This window comes from Condylura cristata, unplaced genomic scaffold (assembly GCF_000260355.1).
Source record: "Condylura cristata isolate star-nosed mole 26May11 unplaced genomic scaffold, ConCri1.0 scaffold00021, whole genome shotgun sequence".
Classification (NCBI taxonomy): domain Eukaryota; kingdom Metazoa; phylum Chordata; class Mammalia; order Eulipotyphla; family Talpidae; genus Condylura; species Condylura cristata.
This window is the reverse complement of record NW_004567122.1, coordinates 9358668-9383780: the sequence shown is the minus strand read 5'-3', so window position 1 is coordinate 9383780 and position 25113 is coordinate 9358668. Positions and strand designations below refer to the sequence as shown.

Sequence of the window (25113 nt, the reverse complement as noted above, 5' to 3'; positions counted from 1 at the left end):
AGTGTTGCAGTGGCTCTGATAGCTTTATAGTGCTGTGCTTTAACCTGTTGCGCCACCAGGGAGGGCCCAGCCTTAAATTTTTACTATTTCAGGATATTTTTTACAGAAAAATTTTACCCTTGCCTATTGGATAAGATGTACTGCTCTCTGGTTCTCACCGTCTCATCTGGTAATGACACACATCTGCCTGGAGTTTGTGCTGTTCCCTCTGGCTCTCAAGGCTTCCTTGGCTTCACTCACCTCTCCCTCCTACTCCTACTCACACTTTCAGACTCAGCTCTGCCACTGATTTTTCCAGAAAGCCTTTCTGGCTTTCTTCTGCAGGACTCTTCCCCTCATACCCATGTGTCCACCCTTCCGATTGGAGTTATTTACTCATCCTTTGAGTCTGTGTATAATCCTCTCATTGTCCCTTCTCTTGGAACTATCAGTTTGTTACTTTATATTTCACATATAAGTGTAATGTTACTGTACTCATGAATATATGTGACATTGAACACCGTGGGTCACTGGTAGGTAATGGATAAAGGGTGGCTAGATCCTGATAAATGAATTGATCTGATAGTGGCTTCTGAAGCTGTCAACAGAAGGGCTCTAAGGACCTATGCAAAGGTGGTACGTGCTATGGCCCATTTCTAAAAGCCTAGGAACAAGTGCTGATGACAATGTGGGGTAAAGGAACTCTCATACACTCTTGGTGGGAATGTAGACTGGTCCAGTCATTAGGGGAAACACTATGGACATTTCTTAACATAGTGAAAAGTTGTTCTACCACATGAACTAGCAATCTCACTCCTAGGTAACAATGTAAATAATACAAAAACATTAATGCAAAGGGATATTTGCACCTCTGTATTCATTATAGCACTATCTACATAGCCCAGTTATGGGAAAAGCCTGAATACCCAACTACAGATAAGTGGATAAAGAAAATTTAGTATATAAACATATTGGCATACAACTTAGCTATAAAAAATACAGATTTTCCATTTGTCACAACATGGATTGAACTGGACGGGAAAGATGCTAAATGAAGTAAGTCAGAAGGTAAAAGACAAATGCCAGATTACACTTACTTCTAAATCACATACAGTGTTGTAAACTACTGTTAACAGTATTAAAAAAAAAAGTACATTCTAGAAGAATTACAAAGTGTCTCTTGATTGTGGCCTTCCTTTCTCCTCCTACAGCTTCCTTCTTAAATGTGCGGGAGCCCATTCCCATCGATTATGGTGGGCCCACTGTTCGCAACTTTCCACTCAGGAGGATTGAGGTTGCTTTATTTAAGTGCAGTTCTAGGTGTATTTTTTGTGCCAGATAGAAAAGTTTAGAACTAGAACAGAAACTCTATTCACTGTTAACAAGCCTGCTGACCATGTATGATGATTAAATTTCATGTTTCACTTTGTAGAGAAATTAAAAAATCAGGATGATCATTAGCTGCTGGAATTATACTCTGAAATGTTCAAATGCAGCAATTTACTTAGAATCAGATTATATAGTTTCTATTCTAAGAATTACGATCAAATCATCATTTGAAAACTTCAAATGGTAATATCTTGGAGGAAATAGTAAATTGGGTAATTTGTGACTGAAAGGAGAGTTTTTAAAAAGTAAATGGAATATACATGTTTCTGGAAATTTTTGTGCCAGATAATGCCAGTGTGTCATGGGCTACTATGTGTACATCTCCTGTCTTCTATAATCAACAGGAGGTTAGGGCCTGGTGGTTTTGTTAAACAACTTTACCAAATCTTATTACTCCTACTTGTAAATTCCTGCCCTTCGGTTAAGCAACAGTGGTCAAAAACCACTCAGGATCTCATCTGTGAGCCTCTGTGCCTTCAAGCTAAGCAAGTATTTATAACTGCAGCCTGAAGACTGGAGCAGGATGCTCCTCTGAACCCACCCACACTCGCCTGCAATAACACTTCCTTTCTAAATCACCTATCCTAACTCGTACCCGAACTCTTTCCTGTGTAGAAATCAAGAACTTTGGAGTCCCTTAGCACCGTTGTGCCTCATCAATACCAAGGCATGGGGAAAAAAACCCTCCCCCTTTCTGTTTCTTAAAAGAAAATTCTTCTCTGTCTGTGCTCTGGTCTCACAGAGGCTGTGGCATGAATGACATGTAGATCAACAGGAAAAACTACTCGACCAACCTCTAGAAATGAGGGTAGTCCTGAGCTGTCAGGGGCCAGCCCAGGGGTTGTCCAGCTTCTGCAGACTCAGGCCAGGGGCTCTATGCTGCTCCTCAAATGGTCTTGGTGACGGAGTGAGAGCAGGGGCAGTTGAAAGGGCATCTCCCTTAGGGTAAAGATGCAGTTTACTTCCCAACACGTGCACTGTGTAAGTTGAAGTCTCCCTGAAGAATAAGTATAGCTCAAATGCCTGGTGAAACTTTTTTTCCCCAGAAAAGGAGATGCTGGAGAAAAGCTAAGTAGGCGATCCAGCTCCACTACCAAGTGTTCTTAGCAAGGAGAGGTGCTGCCTGGGGGACTTGGGCAGACAGTGTCTTTGCCTTCTTAGACACCGCTGCATTTTACCAGGTAATTTAGGAAACTTATTCCAATCATAGTAATGTTAAAACAACCTTTCTGGATCCTCAAGTAAGAAACAGGAACTTGAGGGCTCTCCCTGGTGGCATAGCTGGTTAAAACACAGCTCTGCAATCTGGCCACAGCCGCTTCAGTGCTAGTTGGATCCCCACCCGGGAGCTGACCCACATGGCCCGGCAGACCTCTCCTGACCCGCCCGCTGCTCCCCTCAGGAGTGTATTTCAGTCAATCTGCCTGTTCTGCTCCCCACTCTGTCTCTGGTGAATCCTCTCACCGCTCCTGCACCTCTGGTCTGTACCCCAGTTCTGTATGCATACATAAATCTTAAATTTTCCTCCCCCAGCTCTACGATGATGCAGAAAGCCATACACATTTAGTAAAACCATACTTACATTTTGCCTTCTGATCTTTTCCCGAATGTACGCTATCCAGCCCCATCTTCTCTCCCGATGCTGGGCCCGTGGCAGCCCAGCAGCTCCCAGCAATCGCTCAATGGAAGCGCAAACCACCCACATGCTACCGCCGCTATTCACTTTCTGCACAGCATCAGCGTCCTTATAAAATAGACGTTGCACGAGATAATTTTACCCAGTGTAGGCTAAAGTAAGTGTTCTGGGCATGTTGACTGGCCAAGCTAAGCTCTGATGTCCAGTGAGTGAGGTGTATTAAATGCATTCTCAACTTACGGTAGCTTCAACTTACCACCAGTTTATCAGACATAAGATTCCCATCGTAAATCAAGGAAGATCTGTAAATGGATGTACTGGAATGACAAACACGGTAGATTAGAGAGGCCACAGGTTCTAGAAATTCAACCAACCTGTCATGTCATGTTACCACTGGATTTGCTTGTGCTTAGGACTGATTTTCAATATATGTGAAGGGGATGAATTAAGAACAATATTAAAATATGTTTAGATCCCAAATTTCTTAATTTACATGTGAAATTCATCATATTTTCACATTTCACCTTTTAAAATGATACAGTTAAAGTGTTCGCAATCAGCATAAACATCTTTTGCTGTAAAGAGATATAGAAATTAAAATTAAAAATATATAGTAGGTAAGCCTAAATATTCTTTGGGGTAAATTCAAAACAACTTTTGTAAGGAAAAATAAAAAGACTCTTTTTGGTGATTTTCAAGTTACTTTTTATTACTAACACAATTCTGATTTTTTAGTACTCATTTTCAAATACAGTCTTTTGAGATAAACAGTGGAAATATCATCCCAAATAGCAGGAGAACAGTCATTTGTTAATAGAAAAGTGTGGACAGTGTAGCTATTCCTACTTAGAAGTCAAATGTGAAAATCTACTTTCTCTTAAAAAACAAACATTTCTACAATTCCTCTCTACTTAAAGTAACTGAGCATACTTGGAATAAACGCTTACCCAAAGTTTCACTCCATTAGTACACAGGTATGCTTGAGTTGTAATGGGATAGCCCTTTCCTATATGAGTGAATGTGCCAAAACATGAGACATATTTAGCAATAAATGGTTAGTATTGTGTAAGTATAAAATTCAAAATACTAGGTAAAATTTAAATCATCTTAATAGTGGTTGTGTCACACACATGCAATGGTATGGTACTTAAACTCAAGATGGAGAGAGGTGAGTGTCCTATTGCTGACGTACGGTCCTTTTAGAGAACACTTTTAAATCCATGGTAAAACAGGAACTCTTTCTACCTAGTGAATGCTACTATTAGTTGAAAACAAAGTCTTCAAACAAGTGTGATATCTATTTACAGAGCAACAGCACTTCTCTAAAAAGATGCTATTAGGAATAAAAGACCAACTCAATTTATTTCGGGTGAGCAATAGTTATCAAAGTATTCTTACCCACTGGGATCAGATCTCAGTGAGGCAAGTATCCTCCCAATCGAACTTACTCCTTTTAACTGACCTGGAGGTAAACCCCCAGAAGACATTTATGATGATTTGATAGTGGCACTTTTGCTCTTCAAAAATATCTGCAAAGTATGGCTTCTTGAAACTGATTTCTGGTAAAATATGAGATATTTATTTCGAGTGACACGTGCAGCTTTCCTGCCATGCATTACCTTTTTCTTTTTCAAATAAACTCAGATAGCTTAACAAATAATTACGATCCAGTACATATAAAGGGGAAGATGGCTATTTTGTTATAATAATACCTATGCTTAAAATGTCTCCTCTTTGTTTTGAGTCTAGTGAAATTTTTAGTGAATAATATAATTTATGTGAGAGTCTGGAAATGGACTATATCAAATCCCAGGAGAAATGGAACGATTTCTAGCATTTACAAAAAAAAAACAAAAAAAAACAAAAAAAACCTACAAAATATAATTTGATTCCAAAGGGAGTCTTTTCTGGTAAACCTTCCATATCTAGAAACATTAGCATCTAGAATGAATTAAACCACTATAAAGGAGTTTGCAACAAAGACTATTTATTTGTTTTTTTGGTGGGGAACTCCTACAATTTCCTGATAATTATTATAGCAATCAGTATTTTTTAAGATTCTGTAGGAACTCCTACGAGTTATTATACTCTATTATTTGAGAGAATTAACCTATGTCAATTTAAGATGATTTAGCAATGTAATTTTAGCATATATTTCTGTCTTCTTTATAAAAAGCAGATCATTAACTGGGGAATTCTATTACTAATAGAACTTACTGTGATTTCTTCAACTTTTTATTCCTTTAGTTCCAAGATAAGACATCACTTGTACCCTGGGTTTTTTTTTTTTAAAGTTTACTCTGTAAAAGAGATCATTATAAATGATCAACTTAACAGTTATAAAAGTTAAATAAGTCAAAACAGTAACATTTAAAAACCTAAGAAAAATTTAAAATTAACCAAGATGCTTTTTGTTTTGAAATATTCTCAATACATGCTTATGATGGAAAATACTTTGAATTTCATTCAAAAGTGCTTTGTGGGGATGGCAGTAAGCAGCAGGTGTCTGACTAGCTCGTGGTCAGGCTAACAAGGCTTGGGACAAGGAATCACCCACACAGCTGTTTAACTTCCTTTGATCGTGCTAATGATGGCTTTCTAAAGAAACCGCACTTGTTGCAGAGGCTTCTGGGACATGTTTTTTTATAACTGAACAAATGGTCATGACCTACAGTTGCATGATAACAGACACATCCACCTACCACGTCCTTAAATCCCTGGATGGTGTTTTCTTTATGTCAGCTCTCACTCCATGTAACACATAGCACAAAACCTGCTGCCCAGCAATTTCTTTTGCACCTTTAATAATACAGGTAATGACACCAATGACGTCAGACACTTCTAAGCTTAATCTCATCTGTACAAGATGAGACAAAAATGAATAAAGCATCAAAGGGCATTTTATTACTGAGAGGCTCTCAGATTATCAGAGTTGTTAAGGATATGATATTAGATAATCTGATCTCATTTGACAGATGAAGACTAGGACCCAGAGTCTATTCCTGTCTCAGGCTGATGGCTTTAAAAAGATTAGAAATAAACCCTATACCTAAACCTTTCTACTCCCCACACATTACATCCTTAACCCCAAAAGTCTTTTGGAAATGTAGAATTATCTTACTCACAGATATTGATTTCTTTATGAGAACACCTACATTTCAATTTTAAAAGACAAACCTAAATTTTATCAGATCTTTTAAGATGCTTCAAAAATACTTTAGATAACACCAACAAACTCCTTTTCATATAATTATTACTCACTGGCATGTTCCCACTGCACATGTCTCCAATGTTATATTACTTGCTGTTACTGTCAATGACAATCAGCATGTCATAATGCATCGATTCTTTAAGACACATAGGAAAAAATACTTGATGTCCTTTTAACTGAGCAGAGTTTAGTTTCCTAGGTATCTTACATGTAAGTGGAATCCAAGTTGTGAATTACATATAAGTACAAGAACATCAATGCAAAAAATGGATGATTTTCTTCCAGGACATTTTCTATGTGTCAGCAGAAAAGGCAGTGAATCACACTCACATGTGCACACACACGTACACACACACACAGAAGCTCAAATGTATGTGATCTCTGAGATAATGCCAGGATCAAAAGTGAATCTAAATCTACCGGAAATGTCAAAATTCTTCCAAAGAAATACTTTTTAAAAAAATTATAACTAAGGTGGCACACAACCATTTCTAACTTTCATGTTTGGCGTCTCCATCCCCTTGGGTGTGGGTTATAGCTGCAACTGGCTACTGGGACACAGTAGTCAGACCTGGTCTCCAGGGACATTACTTCAGAATCATTTCTAGAAGGCTGCCTATAATATGCATGTGGAAAGTGCGAACCATACTGGATGTCAGTGTGCACACTACTAACAGGAAGGGCAGCCACATTACACTCTCGCCTTCCAAATGAACCCACACTGGCTTTCTGAGCTTCAGAAACATGGGGAAGTCTCTCATTCCAATTCTCGGGGGGCCCTGGAAGCACCTTCCTCCGAGCTGCTGAAACCACATTTGCCACAATAGATTCCTGGATGTTTCTGGGTCTAAAGGCATCATCCACCAGACCAAGAGGAGATTTTGCTGCTGCTTCCCAAGGAGTTAGTCTCTTGTTTCCTCTCTCTAGAGGCCCATCTGTTGGTTGGCTAGAGTAGCTGTAAGCAGGCTGGAAGATCCAAGGAGCCGTGGTAGAGAAGGTAGGTGGGACTGGTCTTCCAGGAAGTGAAAGGGAGCGTCCACTCTCCTAGAAATAATGGAAGTGTTAATACACCTCAGTCATTTGGTTTGTGCTGACTGACAACTGATACAAAACAATTATTGCATTACTATCAAACACTGACGATTTAATCCCAAAGGCAGGACAGTCTGCCTCTGCCTGGCATTACGTCAGCACTGCCTGGGACGTGGCTCTCCCTTGGACCTGCTCTCCCTGTCTGAACACATAGCTCCAATTGCTACCATCTCTCTTAGGCATGACGACCCCAGCAAGGGCCCTATCAATCACCAGGAGTCACCCTGACTTCCACCAGCCCTGCACATGCATCTCAACTCCCAGCCCACCCTCACGATCGCCCTCCTTCCTGGTATAAAGTAAATAAAAAATATAGATACCCCCAAACAGACCATACATACTGAGTGCTTTACATTTCCCAAAGGACTTTTAACCTGTTTTCTTATTTTGGTTCCTTGAGTCTACCAAAAACAAACAAGATCTACTTAGATGTATTTAACTATTGGTCTGATGGAGCAGAGGGCTTTCCCCTCTCAAAATGTACTTATATATTTGGAGTGGTCACGTGAGTCTGCATTTCCTAAGTGTGGGGTATGGCCTAAATCTTGGCTAGAAACATTCCCGTCACTTGTATGATTTACTTTCTTTCATGTACATCTAATTTCTCACTTCTTTTTGTGTCCCTGTAACATTCCCCTGTGGATGCTTGGTCTGTCTAATAAGCACAAGTTCCATGTTTTCTTCTTATGTATCTGCTATAGTTCCAAAACCCTGAAGACTGGCTCTCAATATTACTTACACCTTTCTATCCACATGAAACTCTCTTAGACAAACTCCTAGCAAAGAGCAGCAAAGATACACCTATGGGAAATAAGGCAGCTTTGAATGTATTGTAACAAACACTGTGTTTCTTGAACAAAAAGCTAGCTATGCACAGATTTCATAAACAGTTTCAACAGCTCTTTTCTTTGTTAATCAAATTTTAAAATTTAAAATAAACAGCAACATTGCATTTGGATGAAAATATCCCAGATCAAGTGTTTGGTGTTTTTGTTTTTTTATCAGGGATGGAAAGAGGGTAGGCAGTTTGCTCTTGGTAGAAAAAGGATAATGGCTCTTGTTTCAATCCTTTTAGTAATTAAAACTTCAGTTATGATGTTTGAATTCAAGCAAAAACTTGTTTTCATTAATACCCTACTCTTCATCAAGATCTAGTAATAAATCCTTGTCACTGTTAGTCAGGAAGGAGTGAAATGCCTGACCTTCAGTCACTGTTTAAGAACTTGGGTCCTCTTTCACATCATTTATTTTTTGGTTTTATTCATTTAATAGACATTTTACTGAAAACCTGATATTTCCAAAAACTCTATAGGCTGGCCCTCCCTGGTGGCACAGCTGGTTAAGGCACAGCACTGGGAAGCTGAAGCTACTTCCGCATGAGTTTGATTCCTGCCTGCCCCGGAGGTGACCACATGGAGCTGCAGACCTCTCCTGACCCGCCCGCTGCTCCCCTCAGCAGTGTACTTCGTAGATCTGCCTGTTCTGCTTCCCACTCTGTCTCTGATGAAGCTTCTCGCTGCCCCTGGGTCTCTGGCCTGTACCCCAGTTCTGTAAGCACAAATAAATAAATCTTTTAAAAAAACAAAAACAAAAAACAAAAAACAAACAAAAAAAACCCAAAACTCTGTGGGCTAAAGATACAAAGTTCATCCCCTCAAGGGCCATACAGTCCAGTACCATTGTCAACTCTGCATTTTAATTTAAGACTCAATGAAGAGAAGATTTTTTTGCCTGTCTTGACAAGTGTGATAGGCAGAAGTACTGTCACTCTGCCCAACACAGAAATTTAGCACTAGTCTCAGTAGTAAGCACTGACATTGCCCTTTCATCCTTCTCTTTGGAAGAGAGAGCATAACACTGGTCTACAGAGTCTTTGGAATCCCCTAAAATGAGGGTGTCTTCCAACAGATACAGCATCTCAAGGGGCTGCTTCGGTCAACTTTTTAAAATACAGACTTGAAGGGATGAGAAAAATCTCTAAAATAAATCTCTAAAACAGCAGAGATTTAAAGGGATAAAGAGACCTAAGACAAAAGAAATGTTGGGGCGCTTTGATTATACACACAGGTGGCAAATGAAAGGAATAATTATCAATATATTTGGAAATATTAAGTACAATGTGAATATATGCCGTTGGTTACAGGACTTCCTGAATAGTGAAAGAAAGAGATACACTTTTTTCTTGTCTTTTTACCATTCATTTAGCTTGCAACCTTCAAAAGAATTGAAATGTAGGAGAAATTAAAACATTCAAACTGTTGATTAATATTCTAATAACAAAAAGATCAGGATTTTTTTTTTCAGCTGAGTTATAAAAGTAATTTAGTAGATCTCCCCTTTGGCCATACTCTGTTGGAAAGACATATGGAGGTTTCTGAAAAGGCTAAAAATAGAGCTTCCATATGACCCAGCAATCCCACTCCACACAAAAACACTGATTCAAAAGGACACCTTCACCCCCATATTTATTGCTACTGTATTTACAATAGAAAAGCTGTGGAATCAACCCAAGTGTCCAAAAGTAGAAGACTGGATTAAAAAGATGTGGTACATATACACAATAGAATATTATTCAGTAATCAAAAAGATAAATGCATGCCTTTTGCAGCAACATGGATGGAGCAGGAAGGGATCAAGCTTAGTGAATAAGCCAGAATGAAAAAGAAAAATACTGGATGGTTTCACTCATAGCAGGAGCATAAGGGATCAGGGGGGAAAAAAAGAGAGAGAGAGAGAGAAACAAACAAAGATAATAGAGTAAAAATGAAAACAATGAACAACTACAAACCAGAGACATTTTATGGGGGTAGAAGGGAGAATGGGATAGGAACTGGGGTGGGAAGAGTGCACTGGACTGTGGTGATGGGACACAGGTAAACTGGTGGTGGGAAGGCCATGGGGATTACAACTGAGGTGAAAAACACACAAAATGAAGAACGATGTAAAAAAATTATATGTATAGATACACACACACACACACACACATGTAATTAATATAATGTAAGGGGAGACAGTAAAACTCTGAAGTATAATATCATAAGGGAAGTCAAAATTTTCTCAAGAGAATTTAAAAATAGCATTCACATCTGTACAAATCTCACATAGAATCCAGTACGCCAAATGCTGTAGCAGTGGGGAATGGGGTCAAAAACAGTGGGGGGAGGGAAGTGTACTGGACTATGGTGATGGCACATGGGTGATGTGGTGATGAGAAATTCAAAGGGATTGCAACTGAGATGGAAAAAGGCACAAAATGATGTAAAAGTAAAATATTATTTGAAAAAAAAAATTTCACTCCCAAGTGCATTTCACTCTCAACTTAGGGTGACATCCGCTCTCCATTCCCGATTGAGCCTAGTAGCAGAACCATCACCTTCCCACAGGGAAGGAGTTAATTCTGTCTTTTTTACTCTTCCCTCCCTCCCTCTTCCTTCCCCAAGTTGCTGTGACTTCAACTTTCCCAGAGTCAGAAAGCAAGGATGAAGGAGAAAAGTAGCAGAATTAAACTTTTACTCCATTTTATAACATTATACCCTGGGGTTTCACTCTGGAATAAGACAGGCCACAGAAAGGAAATTTTCAAACACATTTGAGGACTCCCAGCTCTGGGGCCATCTTGCTTGCAGACCTGGATTGATGCCACTTGATTTCTGTACCAGAGGGTGACTTGTACCTCATTGTGCATCCCCTAGGAAGCTGTCCAATCTACAGGTTGAGCTCCCGTGGTACCCGTGAGAGGCTCCAAAACAACACCATGCTATTCTCCCTTATCTAGCACAAAGTCTAAGAAACCACTAAGAACTCTTCTCTCACAAGGCTGGAGGTGAAGGAATGGGCCTCACCTCTTTATTCCAAACACACACACTGAGCAAATGCTTTCTATTAGATTCTCTCTGAAGTCTGTATTTTGATCTGGAATCTCACACCAATTAAGTATCTCTTATATTTGGAGACCTTAGAAGACAACTACTTTAATATCTTGTTAGGTAACATTATCATTTTCAGAACAGAAAGCTTTCATTTTTCTTTTTTAAAGAAAATAGAACACATTTTTTCCCTACTAATTAATTTTAGGTAATGTCTCTAGTAACTTTAAAGTCTTAAGAGGTGAAACCTATCCCTCACAGCAGGCAGAGGAAATCTTGGTTGATCCTTAGCCTCAGGTGGATGAGAACTTCTTCCTTACATTGAGATAAACCTTTCCTCAGTGACTCTGTTAGCACAGAACACAATACAACCGTTTTCACGTCCACACCACCAGTGCCTTACACGTTCCCAGTTACATTTACCTTCTTTGAATTCTTCCTCCGTTCTGCTGCTACCCTGTCTTTTTCAAACTAAGGAACAATAACATCTAGAATTATTATATCTCACATTTTCTGGATCCTTTGCCTTCCAGCTTGTTAGGTAAGGTGAATGCAGGTCAAATATTTTGATCTTAAGTAGACGGGTGGACATGAACACTAACAACCCATGAATACAGCATTCAAAACGGCCACATCACCTGGCAGCTGTCACAGCTAACGGTGACACAGAACATCACTCCATGTGTGCTCGGAGCATCGGATCCCTGAAATGCTCAATCCACCAGACCATGGGCCAATCTTGAGTCATTACAAAACAAAACAAGCAATTAGTGCCATAAATGCTCCCACTGAATCATAGGTCACCGGGTGGCTTAGATTCCTACCAAAATGCTAACTATGAAGGAGGGATTTTCCTGCTGCTGCCTTTAAACAGCAAAGACTAATAGATCACTATTACTGGGTGTCAAGTGGCCATGGCTAATCGCTTTACGTAGAGGATTGCATATAATCCTCAATCTGACCAATGAAGTAAGCACTATGATTATTTCCATTTTCCACACGAGGACAGAAAGCTTTACAAAGGGTAAGTTTTCCCACAGCCTACAACCAGTAAGGGCTGGAGTGGGGGTAGTTAAACTCAAGTAGGGTCCTATCAGAGTTTTCCATTGAAAATTAGATTATAATTGCAATGAAATTGTTTTGGAAACACGTATTTTTCAGAAAAGGTTGGAATCTAAGCAAAATAGAGATCTTAATACTTTGGAATGAGTCATTTACATTTTGATCATATCCGCATTAATTGATACTGGCATCTTGCCATTTGTCACAGAAAAAGTAGGGGTCAGTGTAGACAACACACACTTCCATGCCCTCCCTCCCCACAAAGGTCACACACACACACACACACACACACACACACGGCCCTGCATTGGATTAGCAGAAGAGCTCAACTTAACCTCAGACACTTTTTTGTGTCCATTAGATGCTCATTTATCCACAAACTTGTTAATGAAGCCATTTGGCTAGCATTTTTCTTAAACTTTCTGGTAACCAATGACTAGCAGGAAAACACTTGACATAAAAAAACGACATCTGATATTTACTTAGGGCAAAGAAGTGAATTCTAAATCAACGCAAACAGTTCTAGAAATCAAAGAAGTTTAATGTCATATATATTTTGAAGTATAAACTATTTGATTCTATAAACCTTGAAAACTGGGCCTCCTTGGTGACACAAGGGGTGAAGTCTCAGGTATGAAGCTATTTGCAGCCACTGCAGCACAAATTTGATCCCCAGCCTGGGAGGTGACCCACATGGTGCAGTAGACCTCTCCTGTCTCATCTGCTGCTCCTTTCAGCAGTGTATTTCAGTCACTCCACCTTTTTGCTCACCACACTATCTCTGGTGAATATCCTCACTGTCCCCCACCCCCCATCTCTTGCTTACACCCCAGCTCTTGAATGCATAAACAAAATAAATCATAAAAAAAAAGTAAAAAAATCTCTTGCCTGAAATTCTTCCTACATATGCATAGTAGAGAAAGGATCTCCAACTGACAAATATTCAACTTCTTTCTCTCTTAAATTCACAGTCAGTAAATATATCCACAGAATATACTTTAACATAAGGGGATTCCAATAAAAGCCAACAGGAATATATGGCATTTCTTGTGCTTCTTAATCACTGAATCAATTTTCTAAAGAGGAGAGAGCTGGTGAATAGAAGAAACTATTGTTAAAGTCTCCTAATTAGTTTACCTTGTTCCAAACTTGCTCCTAGGCTCACTTTGGAATCTTAAGCCTATCCTCAATACAGCAGCCCAAATCATACTATTAAAACCTAATCAGATTACATGACTAAGTCAACTGTTTTAAACCCATTATGGCTTCTCATCTCAAAAAAAAGCTAAACCAGTCCTTCAGTTGACCCACCAGGCCTTTCAAAATCTGCGGGCCCAAAGCCTACTCATCTGCTCTCTCCTTCTCACTCAGCTCAGCTGCACAGATCCCATTGCTATTATTTAGACGCATGACGTACACTCAAGTCCTCGGGATTTTTATACTTGCTGACTCTTCTGCTTGGAACGTAATACTCCAGACATAAGTATCATCCTATTTCATTTCCTCGTTCAAATACTACATGATCATTATTTGACTATACTGTCTTTCTCAAAATCTCTATCCCTCTTCCCTGCTTTTTCCCCTCTTAGATTTATGACTATTTAACATAACAAATGTTTTATTATATATGGCAGAGAAGTCACACAGATAGCACCCCCACCCCATTCACACCAAGCCAAGTTTGACGAGACAGGATTCATTAATATTTATGAACGAATCAATTTTTCTAAAGAAATAGTTTTTAACATGCGAGTAAATAGTTTGTATTCAGGTCAGTGGAAGTCTGAGATTTTTTAACTGCTTTGCTTCCCCAAAGAAGAATAGTCTTAGAAAACGATATATAAATCCTAAAGTGAGCCTAAAATATACAGACAAAAATGAAAAATGATGGCTTATAATGAAAACTGGGATTACTCAGATTTGTAGAAGAGCACACTGAAAGCTGATTTACCATTGACATGACACATAAGCAGGTATTAGGAAAGAGTTGCTTCTACTAACTCATCTCTTATGGACATGGTCCAGCTCTGAGGCATCTTCAATGACAATCTTTCTAAGAGTAATAGCTGGTCAACATGGAAAGAAATTTCATCATAGAGATGAAGAATTCACTTATCTAGAGGTCTTTAATGTGGGATGGATGTCCTGGACGTGGCCTAGACATACGGGAAGCCTAGTAGGTCAGATTTGTCCTAGCCTCTTCATAAAACATCATATTCTCATATTCCTGGGACCTGTCTGCTTTCCTGAAGATTCCTACCTAAGTGGAGTTTGGAAAAGCTGAATAGAAAAGTCATCAAGCCACCAGTCACTTAACTGGCTCTATGATTGCAGTAAACATCCTTAGACATCAAAGTTGGAGATGCAGCTTTGGAACCAGAGCTGCTCCTCCAGACTCTGCCATTGACTTCATTCACCTTAATTCGTATGGATTCACTTCCAGATGAAATTCTGTGCTCTCAACTAAGTTTCATTTTACATCTGAAGGAAACCCCTTTGTGAGAGAAGGCTTCGTGAGGAAGCCGGCAAGGTCTGTGGAAAGCAGGTGAGCTGGAGTCACCCTCCGTTCCCCGCGGGCTCCAGCTCCTCCTGCCTGCTCTCCCAGTGTTGGGTGGTGACTACGCTGGCTCCTGTTTCAAGCTCACAGGCAGAGAAGAGGTAACGTGTATAGATGGAATGCCACACCGCAGAACAAACGGTGGTGGTTCTCCTTATTTTGAGGAGTCTATGAGGTGTCAGAGACCTGGCAGAACCTTTTGTTCAAGAGGCAACTGCAGAGGCGGGCTGCCTTCCCAGGATAAAAATAGGAGGGAGCCTTGCCTTTGAAGTGGCATTAGCACCGCACGCCCGAGATAGCGCTGTGCCAGCCGCCAGGGCCCAGCTGCCAGGAACATCGCACTGACCTCATCTCCTTACCAGCCTGGCAGGACCCAAGGGTAGACGTCTTGGTCTTTTATAACCTTGTTACAAAAGAAAGAAAACACCTACATTCAACTTAAGGTCATGAAGGCTGACGTTAAGGAGACACTTCGTGCAGGCCGAATCCCTGTCACCTTAGAAGCGATGCTGACCATAAGGACGATGGAGAATCTTTACACTCTTACAATGCCCAGCACTATCGGCACCCCTGCAGCGCCAGCCTTCCAGACAAGAAAACCGAGGCACCCAAAGCTTGTAGGGAAATCTAAGAATTAAAGTCACAGACAATAAAAACTCTAAATAATGTACTGGAAAGCATTAACTGTCCGTGGAAACAACATGCCACACAGTAATACTTACCCTTGAAAAGGAAGTTTGCCACTCTAAAAATTAGACCCTAGGAAAATGCTTATTGATATAGTTTGTGCTCTATTTAAATAGCTAGAATTGCCATTTTAAGTCTTGTAATTCTTAGGAAAAAACCTTACTAAAACATAGAGTTAGCACTTAATAAAGGAGAAGCATCATTAGTAATATAAAATTAACTCCCTAAATGCCCTATTGGAATTATAAGGTATTTATAGAATTATAAAACTCTAAGTATATTTACAACATAACTATAGCTTTAGCAGTCCATGATCCTAAATGCTCTTCCCAGAGCAAATTCGGGAAATCATCTATGCACCCTCTCATTCACAAAAAGTCCCCATGAATATGCCTTTGCCCTAGAAAGAAAACAGGGATAGGATAAGAGGTGATTCCTTATAGATTACGTGCCTGCTATTCTAACTAGAGCTCATGTCCCCAAAGTGAATCTATTTCACAAGTGGAGTGGCTTTTGCTTCTCACAGGTAGAATCTATCAGTGACAGGGTTACAATTCTTCAGAAATGTGTGCGGCACCAGCCTTGACAGACTCTTTGTATGTAACATTTTTCCAATTTCCTATTGGTATGTTTGAAACGATTTTCTATCACAATGCTGATATAAAGAGTGATGAAAATGATCAGTGGTAGTGACAGAAACACATCGAGCGACTTGCAAGTGCCAACATTAATTCATAAGGATTCCGAGCATACAGTATGAGGAAAGTGACTTAGCCTTTCTGGGTTCTGCCAGTTGTGTTACTAAATAAGGCTAGTAAATGAAGCTCTTGATTTATATACCCTGAGCCCTGGGGGAAAGTTTAATCTACTGTTCTTTGGGAAATACAAGATTTACTGACAAATCACATTTATGTTTGCTTTGCTAAAAACATGCCCACTCCAGAGTGAGATTTAAAATTAGGAATAAAAAATATATAAAACTTCATCTGGGAAGGTGCAGACGAGTTGTTTTCTTAAGCACAGAGTAGAAAAACATTTTTGCTTAATTCCCTTACCACATCTCTCTGGTCCGAGTGGTAGATTTTTATCTAATTATTTCTTTTTTTGTTGGAGAGGACTAGAATTTTATAAACATTCCATGAACATTTCATGCATGTCTTTTTATTTCTGAGACACAGAACCCACTGGATAAGTGGGGTTTTGAAAGGGATCACTGTCTTGCTGGGAGACAAAATACCACTATGAGGAAAAGTAGATTAAAGCAAACTATAAAGTGATAGTTACGAGCATGTGCTTTGAAAGCACAAATGGTAATCCTGGGAATGTCTTTTAGCAGAAGTGCCCAGTACAGTTCTTCAAAAGGAAGCATTTTCTTTACTTGAAAAGAGTAATCTCATTTGCCCAGGTGTGGACAAGACACCCCAGTCAGTGGCAGGTGTTAGGGTACACAGGTCTAGCAGGGACCCCTTCTTCCTCCTGCTGTAACTGTCCATGGAGTCACAGGAAGAAAAAAGAAGCATCAGCCTGCACTCCAAAAACCAGAGGAAGAAAGATTCATGCAGTTGCTACCCTCCCAAGGAAGGAGCATTCCAAATGAGTCTGGGGTCTTAGGAAGAAGGGCTTTCCTTTAAGACTAGTCCCAGGGATTTGAACAATGACCTTAACCACTGACTTCAAGGTTAAATTTTGATCAAACCAGCACAAGTCAAACTCTATAAATTATCATTCTTTATAGGTCTCCAGTAACTACAGGTTCAGTGTAAAATAAGCCCATTTAAATGTAAGTTTTGACATTAAGCCAATACTAGAAAGGAAGTTTCCATTAAAAAAAAAAAAGAAGAAGAAGAAAAGAAAAATGTGCTAATCCCGAGTGTATCTGAAGCCTGTCATTAGTGGTTCAAGGGGATGGCTCTTGAGGTATTAGTATGGTGTCTACTTATGAGACTTTTTAAATTATTGACCAAGTACTTAATTTTGCCCTTGGCATTAGCTGTATTACATTTCCCCCCCTACTGGCATAGCTTTCTTAATGTATTTAGTGAAAAACCACAATATATAATTATCTAGACATATGTTGCATATTACGATAGTAAATTTTGCTGTGTGGGCCACACATTCACTTAAAAGTTCCTGTTTCTTATTATCCCCTTCGTGATTCCCCATTTTCAAGTTCATCTTCATTTTGGTATGATGTTCAAGAGTTACTGACAATTCCATTGCTAAACCATTGTTTTTTCACTTCCAGTATCGATCATGCAAATGCAGAGGCAAATTAACAAAAGCCTTGTGAATGAGCCACAAACTCTACCTCAATCTTCCAAGCCACTTTGTATTGTCCAAAGTAAAAGATAAATTCTTCTGAAGGTATCAAAATATCTAGGCCCTCATAAATACACATTTGAAAAGCTAGAGAAGAAATATACGTTGAGTAATATGTATGTGTGAAGTTTCAGAATAAGTGCTTTTTTTTCCTTCTCTTTTAGTGACAGAGAAGGGATGAGAAAAACCACCTTGAGTTTATTTACTTGTAAAAATATTCCCAAGTTACAATAGTCAAAAAGTTCCTCTATCTTGGTCTGTTTTTTAACAGTGACATGCAGGTGTCTCCAGTTCTGTCCTTATTCTTAATCTTGTCTGGTTCAACCTCCATAAGTCTAAGACAGGTAAACTCATTCAAAAATGAAATTAGCAGATCAGCAATCACTGACCACCTAGAAACAAACACTGGCAGTGACTGGGCTATTGTCTATGTTTTGTCTGGGAGGAAAGTTACTTCCAGGCCTTTCACCTAAAGGTTTTAAAGGGGGTGGGAGGAGAGAGATCTCCTACAGCTTATCTGGGTCAGACATTCCCAGATGAAATGTGACTTTGTGCTATAACTGATTGCTAAGTTCATGTCAGCCTAGACCAGAACATTTTTGGCAAAAAATGAAATTCAGACCAGACAAAATGAAGCCTGACAAAAGAGTGCATTCCCATGGTAAACTAATAATTAGACCTGCATGGGCCCCGTACAAGAAAGCATTATAACTGAGTACAGCTCATAGTGCTCAGTAATTATCAAAGCTTAAAGCCAAAACAAAATGACAACAAGAACAGAGGTTGAATAGTGCAATTAACTGGGTCTTACTGGAAGATGGCTTTCAAATGGATGTGGCTATGTTTGAAATGACGTGACTGAATGAAACATGTGCATTTTCACAGCAGGGGAAGTTCTGGTGACTTAGGTAAAAGCCTACGCGAAGGATATCGGAAATTCATGTTTCCTGCACCCGGACGCCCTTTCTTACCTTACTTCAGAGCACCTAGCAGTTGCCCTAGGTCAGAGGTCCTTGTGAGACTCAGTGTGCTCCCTGTTCTCAGGAGGTATCTGTCTGTCTTGAGAAGTCCTAAGAAATTGTATCAGTCTACAGACACTGGGTAGAAAATAAGGATGTCTGACCAGAGCTTCAGGGCCAGAAAATGAATCCTCAGCTCTGCTTCTCCTTTCACTGGAAAAGTGATGTATTTTACTTTAAGATGTTTTTCTTTCAAATCTCCTAGAATTAAAGTGGTAGCAAACAGATTTTAGATTTCTAAAGTTGGTTTTTAAAAAATATGAAACTATATTGAAGTACTTACAAAACATAAAAATCCAAATACTTCTTTTAGAGCTATTTATGTAGAGAATTATAAACTCTTAGAAGGGAATTTGGAGATCCTGCAGTCCAGCTTTCATGAGGCACACCAGTTCTGCATACAACACACCTGATAGTTGCAACAGTGGAAAAAACATCCAATATAAATACAGGGCAATTGGATTCACTGCTTTCTTACTAGGTGGGTGACGTTGGGCATTTTGGTTTGTTTGTTTTTTTAACTTCTCTGAGCTTCAGTTTCTATATCAATTGAAAAGAAATGAGGGGTGTCCCTAGTGGCATAAGGGTTAAGTCTCAGTGCTTCCACCACTATGGCCTGAGTTCGAGCCCCACCAAGGAGTGACCCACATGGCACAGCAGATCTCTCCTGTCTCTCCCGCTGCTCCCCTCAGCAGTGTATTTCAGCAGATCTTCCTGTTCTGCTCCCACTTTGTCTCTGGTGACTCTTCTTATCCCCAGACCCTTGGCCTAAAACCCAATTCTCTCATGCAAAATTAAATAAAATCTTAAAAAACAAAAAATAGAAAAAAGAAATGGGCATCACCTCCAAACTAAACAAACCAGTGAAAACTAAATAAAATGCATGCACTGAAAAGCACATCACACATTTTATATCTCCAGCATCTGTGTATGTGTTAGTTCCTTCTCCATCTCTGACAAATTCTTGAAATTTTCTTAAGTCGAACCGAAAATTTTCTATCTTATAACTTTCATTCATTAGGCCTAACTTTTTTCTTCCTTTACCAAAAGACCTTTCCTCTCTTACATCACAATTCCTCAAATAACCTGCACTCCTAGCTCCTATTTGCCTTTCCCCTCCCACTGGTAAAGGCAAAACATATATCTCACATTACAGAACTTCCAGGCACTTTCCCCTCCTTTCTGTTTTAGAAATAAACTGGTGTGCCTCAAAGGTCTGTGAACAATGCCCTTGCTGGGATCAAAGCAGCTACTCAGCAGGTCTACCTGTTCCTTTGTCCAGCTCCTGCTTCTAACAAGGAGTATCTAGTGGTCTTCCATTTTGTCAATCCACTATGCTCTTGGCTTATCTTAATGTTAAACAAAAACACTGGGATGGCTCCCTCATAATTTCTCTTTAGTGCTGAACATTTCGTCATCATACTGTTTTCATTAAAAACAGAAAAACTGATTAGCATTCAAAGTACTTCAAAATTCTCCTTTACCTTAGATCTCAAAATAAGAATGTTTTGATAGCTGCCAGAAAGATTTGTTAGTTATTAGTAGGAACATTTTTGATTGGAGATAACGAGGCTCGCCAGCCCTACTGCCAAGGGAAGTCAGGCAACCCCTTTCCCCAGAGATAAGAAAAAGCAGCCCAAGAAATGGGGATAATTCTCTTCACTAGATGATAAAATTGGATCGTTCTATTCCTAGAACTATCTGTCCTCAGTCTTGTTCAGAAGCAGGGGGTCAGAAATATCACGGCTCAAGACTGTCTTTATTGTTTCATTTAAAAATTAAAAAAAGAACGTTCAAAGTAAATTACTGGCAAGGTTTAGAATGGCTGCTGTGCCTCATTTTCTGAAGGAGAAAAGTTTGCTGCCCTCTGCTGGGAATTTGGGGGAAAGTCGGCAAGATGGATGCTTGAGTGCTTATTGATTCCGCTTGAGCAGGGGGAACTGGAACATTGGAGAGCAGGTACTGTTTACAACTCTAGCTGGCGATGACTGCCCCGACAGGAAAACTCTTTAAAGAATGAAGCTGGTTTAAGTGCTCTGTATGTTAGCAAAGTGTTTTTTCAAAGTGTGGTTCTCAGCCTTTAGCATCAGAATCTTGAGGGTGTTTCAAAATTTCAAAGGTGGGGTAAGGGGGTTTTCACTTGCTCCTGGGAACCACTGTTGGAAAAGTGTGTTGGAAGGCGATGAAGGAAGTCCTCGCTAAAACAAAAGCAGTGTATATACACACACACACACACACATATACATATGTGTGTGTATATATACATAATACACACACACACATATAAAGAAATCATATTTTAGTTGGTGAAGTGTAAAATTAAGATAAGTTTTAAATGGTATATTTGGCTTTGCTTTTTATTTGGAGAATGAGCTGTAACAGTTCTATAACTGGATATTTAATAATATACGATTCATGATCCATTTAGCCCATATTTGGTTTATCTTGAGAATTACGATTGGTACCACTTGATAAGTAATCCAGTAGACCAGTGTGATTACAAAAACAAATTGTGGAAGAACTGGTAAGACCTGTTATTTATGTTACTTTAGCCTATTCATTAGTGATTTTTGGTTTTAGAGGGTGCTTTTAGAATTCTTTTTTACCCACCTGAGATATAACTAGAAAAGAAAGAACAAGTCTGTCTGCTTTTTATTTTTTAAGAAAAATGTAACTAAATGGCACAAAACAAAGACTAAGCTAAATCAATGTATTTAAAACCTAAACAATTTGGGACTCTGATAACATTTTCAGAATCTCAGCTTAAACTGACAGTTTTCCTCTTTAAGACTAGTCAGAACTTCTGCTTCTGATTCAGGATTCTAGAAGTATTAGAAAACCCACAAAATCCCTGTGGGCAGCATGAAAGGCAGCTGGAATCTTAGGTTCTCCCCTACATCAGTCACTCAGCTTCTGAGAACTGTTTCATCACTTGCCCTGGAAGCTTGTTCTGTTCAGACCTAGGTTTCACTCTTTCTGTTTTTGGAAATGATCATGCTTCTCAGGCAAGGGGATCAATTACTCTCAAAAGGCCAGGTTGCTGACCCTTTGTCCTGGGGCAGTGCTGGGGAGGAGTGAGGACAGCTGACTGCTGTGCCTGCGGAGGTCAGCCAGGCCCTGTGGGAGCCCCAGTGGTGCAGACCGCATGGTGGGGTGGGGGGGTTGGGGGGGGAGACCAGGGCACAGGCTGCCAACTGCTCCCTCTCTGTGTGCAGCCTCTTCAGGCTGCAGCTAGCCCAGGAGAACCTTTCTCAAAATGCCAACTATCCTATTTGAGGATGGATTTAATTTATAAGCATCCCCTGGTTAAGAGTTTTCTTTAGCTTGTTAAGCGTATCACCCTTGCACATTTAATACTGAATCGAGCACAGTTTCTTCCTAGAAGCTCAAAGCTATGGTTCTTTTCTGTTGTTATTGTTTAAAATATAGGGCCTGTCTTTCTCAGTCCTGTCTCATTTTTTTGTGAGACAACACCCCCAGTACAAAATCCACAACAAAGTTTGACCAAAAAGTCAGATGCAGAGGATAATTCTACAAAGCTTCAGTAAGAAGCAAATGCTAGAGATGAAACAACTATCCCTAAGTAAGAGTCCTGGGAATAGTTTCCTCATGGCACTATGGGATTTATACACACACTGCTTCTGATTTTCCTTTTTAGTGGCATTAGTTTTCTTAAACTAGGATTTGCATCAGCAGGTAGCATACAAAAACCCTGTCTGTTAAGTGGGTGCTTCCCACCTTGAAATAGTAGCTACTGTTTTCTGAATGCCCTTTACAATAGTGATAATAGCCAAAGCAAGGAATGCTGTCCATGTCCCAAACATTTCTCTATACACACCACACAAGGTGACTCATTTCATCTCAACAACCTGGGAAGTCACACCTCTTATTGTCTTCATTTGACAGCTGAGGCTCAGAGGCTGCACTGGAAGAGGCTGGTGCTGGCCAGGGACTCAGATACAGGCAATCTGGCCTTAGCACACTCTCTTCACCAGTAAAACATGTGATTGTGTACACTTAGTGTTTGCTTCCCTATTTCACCTAGATATGTGTGGGTTTCATTTCAGAAATGATTGCCTTTTCTCCCCCTAACTGAAATCACAGCTTTTTGATTATTATTATAGGAGGACATTTTTTCTACTTTTTGTTTCTATAATTTGTTGCTAAATTTTGAGGGCTTTCTCATCACTCCTTGTTCTGATGTAAAATGAGCACAGCTCTCACCCCATGAAGCTAGCTGGCTGAAAGGTTTTGCACTTGGTTTAGAGAATCATGGGGAATGAAGAAAAACATTCTGACTGAGGTATAAGCAAATAGGTCAATGGAAATACAAACCACAACTTTTCTCCACTTGTACTTATTTACAGCTGTATATTACTTGGGGCTATGAGACACTAAGGTCCTTCAATATTTCTTACTTGAATTTGTGTAAGGTTTAAAGTGACTACTGAGTTGTTTCTGAGACAAGATCTGCTTTGAGGAACAATTCTTTCACTGTGACCTTTGTCTTTTGGGATCAGATTAAGCAGTCTTGAGATTAGAGAATGTTCTGGAGCCTGACTGACCAGTTTTGGCCTCAACACTTTAGACAAGTTCCTTAACAATTGGTGAAGTTCCTCAACACTGAACTGAGGCTGAAGCCTCAGTTTTCTCATCTGTAAAGTGGAAGGATAGTTGTACTGTAACAGGGTGGTCCCTAGGAAAAGGGGAAGTTCCAAGTTCCCTGCCCCACCCAGAGGGAGGGTGGAGCTGAGCAGAGAAAAAAGAGAAAAAGGGAAGAGAAGGAATCTGAAAAGAGAGAAGAAGGAAGCAGGATGGAGAGCCAGAAGGAGACCTGAGGAAGCCATATGGAGCCTGTGATGAAGAAACCGGGCTTGTTTCTTGACCTTGGACTGCTTAAGGCAGATGTGGGTGAGATACCTGTATGGAGGTGACTATGGCAGTGTTTATAGTGATTTTGATTTTGCTCTTTTCCTCCCAGACTTGTCTGGCCATTTCTGACCCTTTTCCATGGGTCCCAGCCAGAAGATGCTTTAATCTTGTGGCGGCTTTCAGGCCTTGCTTTGGGCCAATCCCTTTTGGGTGGACTTTTGCCCACGAGGGGATGGGTCACTTCAGGTGTTTGATTTAGAAGTTATATTCTTTGTGTTCCGTATTGTATATTCACTGTGTCAAAGTCCCTTTTCATTAAAGTTTTTTATGTTTTGCCTTGATGCGGCGGATGGCAGAACCCACTTAGTTCAGGCCGGTTTGGGGCTTCAGTGCTGCCCGCCCCCCATCCTGTAACAGTACCTGTCCATGCTTCAGTCATGTTGTGATGACCAAAAAAGTTAATATTTGTAATACTTATTAGGTATTTCCCCTGGCATCTGGCATGTGGCAGCCTCAGAATAGCCACCTCAATAGTGGCTGCACTACCGCTAAGGCGCCACTCCCTGCACAAGTGACTTTCATACTTCACTTGGAACTTCATGTTCTCTCTCCTTTTGGAACTTCATGTTCTCTCTCCTTTCGCTAGTGATGGGGATTTCAACCTATGTTTTTAGCCCATTCGAGAGATTCCTCAGGAGATGCTTTCAAAATAACAATGAGGCATAGTTTAAGAGGGAAAAAAAAATACTGGAAAAAAATTAAGGTGTAAACTGTCTCTCAGAAATAGCTGTTGAGAACCCCTTCCTTGAGGACGCGGCATCAGGAAAGGTTTACACCTCAAATAGGAGGGTGTGGATGTTACCTCTTCTGGGAGAAACTTCCAGAATGCTAAAATTCCAGTGACTACTATTTTTTTAACTTTTTTCTAAAACTGAAAACTTTTGCTTCTCTCAGCATTATCTACTTTGAATTTTATCTTGTTAAAGTGTCTCAAGTTACTGATTTTGTAGCAAATCAAATTGGAAGCTGAGTCACTGCTCAGTAAGAAAGTTCCCTGAATTACATCCTGTCAGTATGGCATAAAGCCTGGGGTAGTTTTATTTTGCGTAAAGATTTTGATTTAGCTTTATTTATTTTTTCTGACATTCCTCTCCATTCCTGGCCTATGACTAGCCTCTCTTCATCCTGAAAAAAGAAAATGAAAATTACTGTCAAGTGCATCTGTTTTACTTATAAAATAAATGCTTCTTTTTCAGGCTGCTTTTCCCTTCCAAGTTATGATCAGTGTCTGATTTTATGAGATATTCTGAAAGAAGTGGGGTCCTCTCTTAAGTTATTCAACGTGGCCAAAGTCTCATTGGCTTCCTCAGTGAATCCGTTTGGTGGATACACAGTAATCAGGTCTCAGGTAGTGGGGTACGGGG

General features: G+C 39.8%; 1 protein-coding gene across 3 annotated transcripts in view; it reads right to left on the bottom strand.

Moving 5' to 3' along the window:
• Positions 1 to 6402: 6402 nt before the first annotated feature.
• The window catches only part of SYNPO2 (synaptopodin 2), a 139365-nt gene continuing 120654 nt past the window's right edge, over positions 6403 to 25113 (bottom strand). The window contains exon 5 of one of the 3 annotated variants that reach the window (XM_004686633.2): positions 6403 to 7259. In XM_004686633.2, the coding sequence (XP_004686690.1) occupies positions 6714 to 7259 (546 nt within the window). In that variant the 3' untranslated portion in view covers positions 6403 to 6713. The remainder of the gene's footprint in view (positions 7260 to 25113) is intronic. The other 2 variants (XM_012727705.1, XM_012727706.1) reach the window with 2 other exon arrangements.